Source organism: Ambystoma mexicanum, chromosome 2p (assembly GCF_040938575.1).
Source record: "Ambystoma mexicanum isolate Mex_15411 chromosome 2p, UKY_AmexF1_1, whole genome shotgun sequence".
Taxonomy (NCBI): domain Eukaryota; kingdom Metazoa; phylum Chordata; class Amphibia; order Caudata; family Ambystomatidae; genus Ambystoma; species Ambystoma mexicanum.
The window spans coordinates 913,232,364-913,245,839 of NC_090923.1; the positions used below are offsets into that span (position 1 = coordinate 913,232,364).

The 13,476-nt window shown below is 46.8% G+C and overlaps 1 protein-coding gene across 1 annotated transcript in view; it reads left to right on the plus strand.

The window, feature by feature from the left end:
• CLPTM1 (CLPTM1 regulator of GABA type A receptor forward trafficking) overlaps window positions 1-13,476 on the plus strand; it is a 667,007-nt gene that overhangs the window by 120,112 nt on the left and 533,419 nt on the right. The window contains exons 3-4 of the mRNA XM_069644626.1: window positions 2,506-2,629; window positions 4,740-4,898. Coding sequence (XP_069500727.1) covers window positions 2,506-2,629; window positions 4,740-4,898 — 283 coding nt within the window. The remainder of the gene's footprint in view (window positions 1-2,505; window positions 2,630-4,739; window positions 4,899-13,476) is intronic.

Consider the following 13,476-nt stretch of genomic DNA (forward strand, 5'->3'; position numbering starts at 1 on the left):
TTCCCAGAGCAGTAAAGTGAAATTGACTTTACTTGCATTTGTAACTTTCTAGACCCAGAACACACTATCTTACAATAGGGTGCTGGAGGGGTTACCTAGTATCCCCTTTGTCTAGCTTTTCATGTAACTATTTTGTTACCCTTTCCTCACTGAATAGCTGGTGGCGGTGGTTTCGTTTTAACTACTGTGTGTGCCTTTACAGCGGGCTGGGTTCGCAGGTACAGTAAAGCACCCAGGGGTGCCAGTTTTGTCAAAATGGCCCCGGTCTTCTTTTTTCGCCGTTTCTTTGTGGAAAGGTCTTTCTTGAGGTTTACTCTGCGCGCACAAACCAGGTTTGGTCCCATTGTTCGCTTTAACTTTGGCAGGATTCACAAGTGAAGCCCGCCTCTGGCTCCAGGGTGTCTCCAGTAGGCAGGAAGTGAGGGAGGTGCTCGAAACTCCCGGTGCTTAATGCACTCTGTAGTGATTGGCCGGCTGACTGTCCGGCAAGAACAGCCACCCTGCTGGGTGACTGACAGCTAAACTGGAATGAATGGGAGAGAACTGAATAAAAGGCAAGGCTTTTGGCTTGGAAGGCAGAGTTGACCACTGGACAAATGAACCGAAGAAGAACTTGACCATTGACCTGCTGCAGCTCCTGGGCCGTTGGTTTGCCCGGTGTGAAGCCCTGCTGCTGTGCTGAAACTCCAAATTCGTATCGATAGAGAAGCCCCTGCAAGGACGACTTCTCCCCTTGAGTTGGTGGGACCAATCAACTCCAAAGTAAGCCACCTGGACATCCTTCTCGGAACTGATTGAATTTCCACAGTTGCTGCTGGAAACCGTATAGCCAGGGAGAGGAACACCAGATTGTGTGCGTTAGTTTTAAGCTGGCCTAGAGCTTCAGGAAGATCCTCCGGACTCCCAGGAAGCAGGACTGATGGAGCCTGAACCTCCAACAGTGCGGGGCCCCAGAAGCAAGCAAAGTCCATCTCAACAGCCAGGAACTGTAGTGTTGCTATTTGCGGTAGACACGAGGAGCTGAAACACTGAACAGCAACTGATTTTTTTTTTTTTTGTTTTTTTTTTTTTGACTAGACAACATGTTTTGTTTTTATTGTTTAACATGGGCATGTTTTTATTGTTTGACTAGACAACACACCTGAGGAGACAGGGCCTGGGCCGGCCACATGGCAGCTAAGACATCAAGAGTAAATATACATAAATATGCATCAACAACAACACACGACTGTACAACTTTTGGGGCAGTGAAGCGAGAACTCCTAGATCCATCTAGATATCAGCATATGAGACAATCATTCGTACAGCTGAGCATATTATACACTTCATTATACATTTTTAGGAGAGACACCAGCTGTGCATGAAGGAGAGGGCAAGGAGGCCACGTAATCCCGGAAGCTTTGCCAGACATCTATTGGCCGACAATGCGGATGTTGCATTGCACTCCAGGTTTCCTCAGTGTCATGAGCCCACGTAACTGCTCTAAGCCATTGTGAATATATAGGTGGTCTGGCACGGAGCCAGCATAACAGAATGCAGCGGACCGCCAGCAACATACAGAGACCCGCAAGCCTCCTGGCTTTCCGGCCCAGCCGGGGGAATTCGTGAAAGAGACAGTGTAGTGGGGTGGGGGCAATGGGGAGTCCCAGCATGTCTGATAGCGTGGAGCAAATCTCGGTCTAGAATTGCGATAGGAGTGGGCAGTGCCACAGCATATGGATGTAGGTTGCTTGTTCCATGCCGCATTTGGGGCAGCTGGAGGGGGAATCCGGGAACATACGGTGCAGTCTCTTAGGTGTGTGATGGTACCTATGGAGAATCTTAAACTGTATAAGCTTAAATTTTGAGTTATAGGAGACATCTTGAGTGCGAGCACACATTCGGGACCACCTCTCGTCACTGATCTCCACCTTGAGGTCGATCTCCCAACTGTGCTTCAGCTTAGTGAAGGCCGGGACAGCTCTAGATTGCACCAGTGCATATAGTCTCGACACTTTACCCCTGAACAGCAACTGATTTGAAGATTGCCGGTTGCGAGCAATGACAGTCCCATTGCAGTGCATGAGTCCCCAGAAGTCCTCCCTTTTGTCCCCACGACGTAGAGCCAGGAACAGTGAGATCTGCAGAGCTGCACAGGAACAGAAATCATCTGCTGCACTTTTTCTTCAGTTCAGAGGTACTATACAAAGTCTGAGAATTTACCTCTTCCTGTAGAGTTGCTTGCATCTTCTACCCCTCAAGTCTAACGGCTTGTGGCCCTACATTTGATTCTTCTTACCCAAGTCGAGAAAAGACCGAATATTTAGAAAAAATTCTTTTATTTTCTCCCTCAAACATTTCCATTTCCGTTTCGGTTAAACAACCCCAAATCAAAACCGGCACACTGGAGTGGGAGTATTGTTATGAGTAATGCTTTTCTTGACGGGAGAGGGGGCAGAGTGTGGCGAGGTTAATATAAAAACCAATGTTACAATTTTGCTATCTTTGTTCTCTACTCTTCTGCAGAATATTCATCATTTGGGCTATCAGCAGCTGGTTCCGCCGGGGGTCGACACCAACAGATCAAGCCAGCCCCACAGGAGTACCAATGGTTCCAAGTCGAAACCTGTTCCCAAAGGACACACTAATGGTAAGGATCTATCTCTGAGGGAGCTGCTTTTGGAAGATCTTGTTGTCGTGGTAGGACCACTCTACCTTGCTAATGGAAAACTGGGTAATTTACACGGTAGGGCCTTTTCTTGTCTTGTTTTTGGCATGTGCAAAACATGTGCTCTAGGTGCGTGCCTGAAAGGGAACAGCCTTACTGATCCTTATGGGTAGACTGGGAAGAAATATATGAAAATATGCTAGAATATGATGCAAAATATTCCTGCTGTGTGTGTGGCACAAACATTTAGTTTTAACGCTCTGCTTCCTATCCCAGGCTGAGAGGTGTCATCATCCCCTCTTGACAGTGTCAGCTTACCGGCCTTGTTACTCAAAGCAACACGCTGCCCCAGATATTTTGTTTTCTCTGATTAAAGGCCTTGTTCCCTTCAGATCCCTCCCTTAAAAAGGGAACCTATGTTTAGAAGTCCATTGAGAATCCGTTTTAGGAGCATGAAAATTAGGGAATTCCACTAAGAGTGTAGGTTAGGAGCTTAGGGCAGCCATGGCTAGATTCAACTGTATGTATGCATGAATGTATGTCTGGGATTCTCTGCTGGATACTCGTCCTGAGTTTGCTTGAGGTTTTGAATCTTGCAACCAACCTTGATTGGATGGCCTCCAAATGGACACTGCTGGGTTTCTTCTTGGATTCTTGGTTTCAATAAATAGCACTTCCCACTGTGCTGTGTTTCGCCTAGTGCCTGGGACCCCAGCTGCTTACAAAACACTCGCAATGGGTAGGATATGTGACCTATGAATGCCCAATACTGCAACATTTCTCTGATTAAGCCACCTCACAGTTGCTTAACTTTTGACTGTAACAGCTCCTTTTCTCATTGGATTTTTTTGTGTGCCTTTTGGACCATAGAAAAACATTGGACGCCAACTGTCCAAAAGCACAACTTAGATTGTCTCTCAAAAAGTGGAGAACTATGCAAGCTTAGAACTGCAGTGTTTCCAGCATAGCTTTATGCCTTTTGTTAACATTAGGTTGGATTTTCGCATTGCACACACCATCTGGGCTCGTGAAAGGCTTCCTGAGCATTTGTAGACTTCCGTGGAAGTCACTGCTCTACATATGTATTGTGCTGTCCAGTGCCCCAGATGAGATTTGGAAGTGGGAGTATTTTACTCCCCATTTTTTAAAGTTGGGAGTAAAAGGATTTTTTTTTAGGGGTTTAATATTTAAGTTGAAGTCCCAATGAACACTTACATTTTAAGTGAGTAAATTGGTGTTAACTGGATAACGGAAATATTTGTAATGCTTTTTCTTTCTTTCTTTGAACCTAGTTATTCATAAACATTAAGATACACGTTTACTTCTTCCGATCAGACAGTTATAACCGTAGTTTCTTCCTATTGTACTACTGCGCTACTGGTCCAAACATATCCATATAGCTGTGTGAGTGAAAGCAGAGGCACAAGGGACTATGGCTCTCCCATTTTTTTTTTGTTAGAGTATTTTTACTCCCCTTTTTTACGCAGTAAAAGTATCTGATACACCCCATATCTGTAGGGCTGATGTTCCCTTATTGAGGTTTTTCATGTTAACCATGTACCCGTTTATCATCCTGCTCCACCGTTGAGAGAGTAGCCTTCACTACTGTGCCACATTTAGCGTTGGTGGATTCTGGCATACTCAGAGAAGCCCTATATGTGAATTGATTCTTGATTTATACCCTTATTATGTAGGAAAATCCTTCGAAGTGTGATTGATTGCATTCTTTTTGGAGTCTCTGATGGAAACTTAACAGATGCACTTTTAACCAGGTGCACAGAAGGACGCACGTGGACAGAGGGATGAATATTTTGTGCACTATTTATTGCTCTTACAGTGGCAGAGTTCTGTCTTGACACAGATTTAGTTTGACCACTTACACGGCATGAACCAGTCCTCCACATATGCACAATGCATTGACGAGTGAGAATAAACTCTTGGTGAGTTTAAAATGTCATGCTCTGTGCATGTGGAGTACTGAGAGGGCAAGAGAATTTGTATGCCTGACTATTGGCTTAAACATTTGAAATGTGTACCCTTATCAATACAGAGACCCACTGTCTTAAGGCGGTTTGATGTATTCTTCTTCCAGGACCTCCATGTCTTTATTTCGGAAAGAGAGCACTTTACAGATTTCAACGACACTTCCAGACTGTTTTGGGAGCAGCGAGACCTGGTGTATGGAGACTGGGCCAGTGGGGAGAACCGTGACGGATGCTATGAGCACTATTCAGATGTCGACATTCCAGAGGTGAGCGCTGACCCCCTGAATTCTTTTCACTTGACTGTTCCTCTTGGGCTAGATCCAGAATGCTGGCTATGGTGAATTGAATACCGGTATGGGCTAACAATGCAAGTTCAAAGGTTGTGTTCAGTCCCCTAACCTCGCTACTGTCGGATGTGAAATTGCTGGAATTCAAAAGTGTCATCTTGTTTTATAAAGAGGATTTTTTTTATTGCATTGTTTCCTCTCTTGGGCCTGAACCTCTTAAAGTTATTTCTAGATATTACTGGAAGGTCCAGTATTCCTTCCTGTTGTACCTATTTTGATTCTTCCCTATCATTTCTAATAATATCTCATTTGTCTCCCGTTGGTGCAGGACTCATTTGGTCAATATCTGCGAATCTCAACCTTTTTTCACGCTACTGAGCTATTTCTTTCCTCTCTAATTTTCTTCCGTCTCTTCTATTGTACTTCCCTTCTGTTTGGACTTCCTATTTCTCATCTAACCCTTAACGTACATTCATAATTACTCTTTCTGGCTCCTTTTTTTCACTTTCCCCACCAGATTCTGCCTCTATAGCCCAGTCGACACTTCAGTGGTTAGTCTTTCACTCTCATCTTAAGTTACATTTCATATGCCTCGTCTTTGTCTCTCCCCAATCTTGCCCCCGCCCCCGAGCTCTCCTCTTTCCACTCATTCTATTCTGCCGTTAGCTCTTCGCTCACATTCCCAATTCCTTAAGTTTGTCCATCGTCGCCATTGCTCACAATCCCCTTTCCACTCTTTTTCTATTACTCCTTTTCACTGGAATGCTCTTCCTCTCTCTCTGCTTGCTTTCTTCTTACAATTTTTTTTTTCCGCTCTGGTCTTGACCCTTAAAGTGCCACGGGTATTTCCCCCCAGTGCCAAGGCCTTTTTTGGTGATTTCGGTATGTGGCCATTCAATGCCTTGTAACTTTTTTGTTCCGTGAAATATCTCGGCCAAATCTGGCTTTTTCCCCCCACATACAGGCGGTCGTAACGCCACCCAGGAATCCTAGGTTGCTGTAGGGGGGTGAGAGAAAATAACCAAAAAGGGCAAAAATTTGTTTTTTCAAATAATGCAAATAAAATGATGTACAAAGAAGCCTTTGGTTTTTTCCTTGTGAAAGCTAGCAAATGGTTTGCTGTGCTGAATTACCCAATTTCCTGGCTTTCAAGAACCGGTTGAGTGGAAACGAAAAAAAAAATATTTTGATGTGGTAACAACCGTTTTGTGAGGTAGGCGATTTTGGCAATTATTGCCAGTTGGACATGCATGGAAGGAATGGAAAAAAAGGGTAGGAAAGCCGAATTGGAAGACAGAAAGGCATACATTTCTGAAAAGTAGGCAAAATTCCAAGTTTAGGAAGGGGTGATTTGCGCAGGTCGGGCAACAACTAGGTAGGTGAAAATGCCATAGATTGGGGGGGGGAAAACAAGAAAATGACCTAAAAAAAGGTCTGTGGTGGATATGGCTGTCTTGGTACGGCAATGGCTTCGATGAATTTTGAGAAAAGCAATGCTCCGTTACATTCCCCCGACTCCTGCAGTTAGGAAAGCACACATTTTTGTAGTGTTTCACAAACCAAGCAATACCGCAAGCCAAAAACTGAGCCATGGTACACAGGAATTTTATGCTTACGGCCTGAACAGACGTACTTGGCATGTATAAATCAGGAAAACCAATGTGGTGAGGAACAGCAAGCCTACATTTTTTGAAGGAGCACAGGCAGACCTTTTCAAGGGTAGGTGACTTATGCAGGTTACAAAAGTGTATGGTGCCTAAATCGGCGACTAAATGTAGGGCACATTTGGGAAATGAAAGGGTTGTGTGACAAAGGGCACCAGCAAATGGGTCGAAACGTTATGAAAACCACACAAACACAACAAATCTCATACCTTCCCACGTGTCCCGATGAAAACAGTACCTCACATGTATGGGTGCACCAACCGGGGGGTTAAAGGAAAAGGGTAACCCACTGATAACCCCAAGCCTTTCGGCAGAGCACATTTTGTTCGTGTGGGCAACCTACAGATTTGGGCCTAAGGTGTTGAAGCCCGCAAGGAAAACGGGGAACCCCATGCATTTCCCAAAAGAGGACACCCGTGGGAATCCAGAGGTCTGACCGTCATGGCCACCAGTCAAGGGGCCAGTCCTTCCTCATCCCCAGGGTCCAATTGGACCCAGTCCTGGCGCCAGGCTCATGTAAAAGTGTGCTCTGCACACTCTGTGCCAAGGGCGTGTGCAGCTGGGCCGGGCGTGGCCATAGAACAGAACTGGAAGGCACGTGCTACAGTCCCAAAGAAGGGCAAGGTGGAGTCAGTCGGCGGGGTTAAAGGAAGGGGCCTGAGCCAGCCTATGTAAGGCCAGCCCATCCACGTGCCTTTGCTTTGCATTATTCTGCTTTCAGCAGCGTAACGCTCCCCGCTGTGCTTACCTGGGCCTCACTGGATTCCGGCAACCCCATCCTGAAGATACTCCTGAGAGCGCTCCTTACCTGCAGTCTACCACTACATCGCAGTGAGTGCCTTTCACCCCAACTACTCCATCCCTGTGGGCGCATCTTACCTGCTGCCAGCCACTACATCGCTGAGCACGCATCTTACCTGCTGCCAGCCGCTACATCGCTGAGTGTGCTTCTTACCTGCAACTCATCGCGGCCGGAGTCGGACTCTTCTTCTTACCTGCTTTCCCATACGGTCGGAGCCGAAGTCGTCTTTCTCACCGGCATTCCATCAGTCAGTCGGAGTCTTCATCCTGCAACCGCAAATCTTCATAGAGAATCCGGACACAATTCTTCATAGTTGGCCTGCACCTACGAGGAAATAAGAACACAACCGGTTAGAACTCCTATGCATATTGAACGCACGCCCGCATCATACAAGAGACTAGAGTTTCCTTATAAAGACCAATTTACCTGTCGCTGTTGAAACTCCATCGGCCTCTAGGTCTTCCGGACTCTCTTCGGTCCTGATTTACTTCTCCATACCTATGGAAATGGAATGAGACCTTGCAAGAATTATTATTAGACGAAATACAGATAGTCTAATCGAACAATAGTCATATCAAAAGACTTGCCTTATAAGTGGATTGGTCGCAGCTGGTCTGGATTAACACTCCCACGGACCAGTGAAGTAACATGCTCCATTCTACGCGCCCCTGCTAAGATAAGCAGGGCGGATAGCTCAACATTACAAAACTACAGGTGAGCTTATATGGGAAAGCGCTTGCACACCGTATTTTGGCACAAAAGGGTTGGGGGAAGTCACGTTATCCCCACTCCATTTTCATTGCCTCTCCTCTTCACTCGGGGGCAACGCCCATCTCCCGAGCCGCAGGTCCAACCACTATCTGGAGGGGAAGGTGATTCTGAGGAGTCAAGTCAAAGGAGGGCTCCAACCGTGCCCCAATGCCCCCGCGGAGGCCAGGTGAGCGTAACACTGACTTAAGCAAATAGGCCCAGTATTTATTACCCAGAACCCCCGGCAGTGACCCACATGGGAGAAGGGTGCCCAAGGCCAGGGATATTACCACTGACTTTGCTGGAGCCCTGGCTGCCCTGCGTTAGCTTCTCCCCACCAGGGAGTCTCGGCAGTGTGCCAATACCTCTCCGAAGGGAAAAGCTGTAATGCAGCCCAGCCGCAACTCCAGGACGGTTGGAGGTGATGGCTCTGGACATCCATGTACCATGTGGGGGGTGTACCGTCCCTGAAGGACAGCAGCTTCAGGGAGCCCTGGCAGGATCCCCACTCCTCCGCAGAGGTGACATCTGTAACATAGCAGAGCTGGAGCTTGGGCTTGCAGACGGACAACCCACATTAGAGGGATCCGCTCTCAGGGAAACATCAATGTTCTGCTGGCATGGGAGGCAATTTGTGGCCTGCCCCTGCAATTGTGTCCCAGCCCACCAACATATCTGCCCAGATGGGGGGAGAGAGACACACACACCACACACCCCCCCCCCCCCCCATGGTCTAATCACACCCTCTACCCCCACCACTGAAAACCCATTTGCCCCTTCCGACAGGCAGATATCTGCCTCTAGGGAGGCCTGCATGAGGTACCCCTGCCACCTATCTTGGGTAAGGGGGGAGAGGGCCCCCAAAAATTGTGGGGCAGTTAAGGTTTGGGCACCCATGGCCAGATTGGCACACCAATGTGCCCCTCTGCGCCAAGGCAAGTTTAGTAAACAAAATAATTCAAAATGGCAGGCTGGCCTTTAGGGGGGAGGGGGGGCTGAGGGGCACCACACACCGCTGGGCAATTTTCTAATGTGCAGGGGGGGTGCACCTCTCCACCCCCACCCCATTGGAGGGGCGGTGCATCTCATGCAGCCCTCTCTGAGGTCAGATGACCCTTCCAAGGAGCAGATATCTGCCCGCAGGGAGGGCTACAAGGGGTGCCCCATTTCCCCTTGGGGTGAGGGAGAGGGCCAACCTGCTTTTCTGTAAAATAAATCTCTGATGGTTAGTGCCCCCCCACTGCCACCCAAAATTCCCTTTTTTATTTTGTTTTTTTTCCCATTTTGCCCCCTTCCCTGGGGGCAGATGATCAGCCATCTGCCCCCAGGGGGGGGCCCTAACCTGCAGGCCCCATCCTTTGGGCGGCCTGCACACTTAGTCCTGGTGCCCCCCCCAATTGGATGGGGGCCACCTCATGTACTCCTGCATGGGGCATAAATCTGCCCCCGGGGGGGGCTACAAGGGGTGGCTCCTTTTCCATTTGGTGTGAGGGGAAGGGCCACCACCCTTTCAGGGGGGCAAAACAAATCCCCCTCCAATACCCCTTCCCTGTTTTTGTTATATATTTTTTTTGCCCCCTTCCCTGGGGCAGATGATCAGCCATCTGCCCCCAGGGTTCATCAGATGTGCCCCCATGCTTTGGGGGCCGGGGGGAGAGGGCTGCTTACTGTAAGCAGCCCACACCTCCCCCCTGCATTCATAGACATCCCTGGTGTCTAGTGGGCATTGCTGCCCGCGGATAGAGCGCCCTGTGCCCGATCCATGAGCAGCAATGCTGTCACAAATCTCCCCTTTCCAACGACACCTCCCTCGATCTCCGGCTTGAAATACAGCCAGAGATTGAGGGGAAGAAAGGTGAAGAATCAGCTTTTTTTATTTTCACCGCAGCAGCCCGAAATGGCTGCTGCGATGAAAATTACTTTCACGTCAGCGTGCTTTACGCACGCCCACGTGAAACTGAAGGTAATCCAGCCCCCTGGCAGTGAGGGGGTACCTCCCCCCCCCCCCCCCCCCCCCCCCCCCCCTCACATAGCCTTGGGGTTGGATTACTGTTTTGCGTGATCCCTCAAAACGGAGTGCCAAAAAGAACGAGCTCTCTCGTCCTTGGCACTGCAGAAGTAATTCCAAGGACGAGATGGCTCGTCCTTGGCACTGAAGGGGTTAAGGTCTGTTTGCTCTCTTTGTAAATTTGTTTTTTTTGTCATTTTACTATTTGAATTGCACCGTTCATTTTCTTAAGTTCTCTAAAAATCAAAACAAAATACAAATAGCTTACAATAATTTCTTTACACAATAGTCAATCTGTCAACGGATAAGCCTGGCTTGCATGCAACAACCCCTTTTCTTATTCTCCCCCACACATTCCAGGGTTTGAAATTAAGATTAGATAAGCAGGAGGTAAAAGCAGCTCCTGGGTATCAAGCATTAACCAGCGACAAGGAGCAAGCACATACTGTTTCAGAAATCTTACTTCCACATAAGTTATAAACCTATCTTTTTGTCCATTATTTATGGCCCCCTATGCTTCAAATGTATTATAGAGGTGTACTAATGTTTAGAGAGTGTCCCAAACGGAGTTAAATTGACATAGGTGTGCTTGTTTGGTTTCAGTTTGCTTGGCAAGCCAAAAGTAGCTACTGGTAGATGTGTCAAGTTAACATAGCTTTTCTATGCTACAATGGCTCCCAGCTCCCCTCAATTTCGAACTCTGCATTCCCCCACAGACGCAACACCTATAAGCTTGCTGCTTCTGTGCTCCAAATTTCCTTTTTCCTACCACGAACCGCTGGAATTGTTTTTCATGGTTTGTGGTTGTTGAGAAACATTTTCTATTTGCTGCTTTCCTCCCATAGAGGTCTATGGGACACACTTTCTTTTTGCTTTTTTTGGAGTTGAGTAACGCCTTTTGCTTTATTCCCTTTTTCTTTTGGCTCATTCTTATTGGGGAACTGATCCGTCGATGTGACTGTCGGTACTGAGAGACTATGTCTCTCTTTATGGATTTCTTGTTAAGATGGATTTGTAGAATCCGGTGGACAGATTTTAGGAGCCCATCCTAGTAACGGGGTACTCTGAGGTTAGCCAAAACCCAATCAAGGTAGCAATGGAGAACAGTCGAGGCTTATTCGAAGAGTGTGAGTGGGGACAGGGGCCCTCAATGAGTCCACACCGTGGGCAAGGCAGTAATTCAATTTAGACCAGTATAAAAAGTTAATTCTAGGCTTCTGAACACACTGGAAAAAACTTTATTATCGCACATTATAATACAAATCTATACATTCATCATAGGTTCAAATATACATCAAATAATTTAAACCGCAAAGAAGGTAAGTATTTCAGATGCAGTCAATAATGAAACCAGATCAAGAGACAATGATCAACTTAAAAAGTCCAAAGAAGATTGGGGCCAAAATGTCACAGGCGCCACAGTGTTTCTCATCCGACTGATGTCTCTGCAGGTAGGTTACAATAGTTTTGCATTGGTGATAGTTTAAAAGTTCTTTAACTATATTACTAGAGGGGGCGTGGCTAGCTAGCCATGGGATAGGTTGGGTTTAACTGTAGCTCCTGCTGATCCTACGAAATCCTGTGAAGCGCACGTGAAGAAAGCATTGGGGATGCTATCCGAACGGACCCACAGCTGTGCGAACGTGCATAGCGTGTAGCGCACGACCCCAGAGCTGAAACCGGGACAGAAAATGAAAGTTAAGCGAGAAAGAAGAATGATGGATACCCGCAGATGACCTGGCAAAATGGCCACCATGCGAGAACAAAGGAGATAGGACCTGCACTCGGAGGACCCTCTCTACTGGATTGAGTCTATTCCAAGCACGAAAAGGAGTTTCCAAGAAAGGAAACTCAAAGCTATCTGGAGACACTCTCCTACGGCCGTGAATAAAACCATACTATCTAACTTCGCCAACAAATACAAAAAAAAATCCAAACCAAAAGAAACGCATTCAATGACAGAATCATCAAGGCCAATTCCAAGGAGCTTTTCACCATACTTCAGGAAATAGAAAACCCTATTGCGCCCTCAGACAATATGCCGAAAAACAATGGTGTACTAATATCCAAAATGCCTTATCAAACAAAATAGTGACTATGCAGACTAAAATAGCTAACAAAAAAGCATCCCTGCGCTCCAGAGTCGCACACTACCCCCCCGGCTGATACATTGAGCACTGGTAAACCTTTCAGGTTCGCTAATATTTCCATACTGGAAACAGAAAAGGTCATATTATCTCTCAAAACGTCCAACTGCTAGGGTGATGGCTGTCCTGCACAAATAATTAAGGACGCAGCTAGCGATCTAGCACCTTTATCTCTAAGCTAATCAATGTCTCCTTCAACTAGAGTACTGTCCCTATGAACCTCAAGGAGTCTTGGGTGCTACCACTCCTCAAGAAACAGACTCTAGATCCAGCTATCCCCACCAACTACAGACCCATCACTACGGTCCCATTCCTCCTCAAAATTATCGATAGAGTAGTCTACGTCCAAATCCAAAAATATCTGGAGGCCAACCAACTACTAGGATCTCGCCAATCCAGTTTCAGACCACAACACGGCACTGAAACAGCTTTAATTGACCTTAAGACACAAATCGACGAGTTGTAGGGTAAAGGTAAAATAGCTATGCTACTCCTCCTTGACCTATCGGCAGCCTTTGACCTGGTGGACCATGCAGTGTTATGCAAACACCTAGCGTCAGCTGCCCACTTGTCAAGTGAAGCTATAGCCTGGGTACAATCCTTCTAAGCTAACCGTACGATGAGTGTGTTCCCCTTCAGCTTCAGCAGACCCAATCCTAATTACCTGTGGTGTCCCACAAGGTTCATGTGTCTCACCGACGATGTATAACATCTTTACTAAGCCACTCTTTGACAAACTTGACGGGCTGGGTGTCACATATACTAATTATGCTGACAACCCCCAGATCCTCCTACCCCTTTCGGGCAACTTTGTTGAAGACACAGCTCTAGTAAATAAAATAGACCTCCTCATTCAGGCATGAATGGCATCTCACGGCCTCTGCCTAAATGACGATAAAACTGAGATTTTGATTCTGGGTTCTGACTCCAACATCAAAAATCTCAGCCCCAGCTACGCTGCCTTTTAACATAGATGGCAATATTATCAAAGTAGTAACTGAGGTAAAAACACTAGGTTTTTATCTCGATTCCACCCTATCCCTCAAAAAACAAGTCAGTTCCATGGCTTCCTTGACAGTTTACACCTGTTAACTGATTAGGGCTAGTAGAGACCCTACCTATCCAAAACAAATTGTATCACGCTTGCCAATGCACTAATAATGTCAAAGCTTGATTATTGCAATGC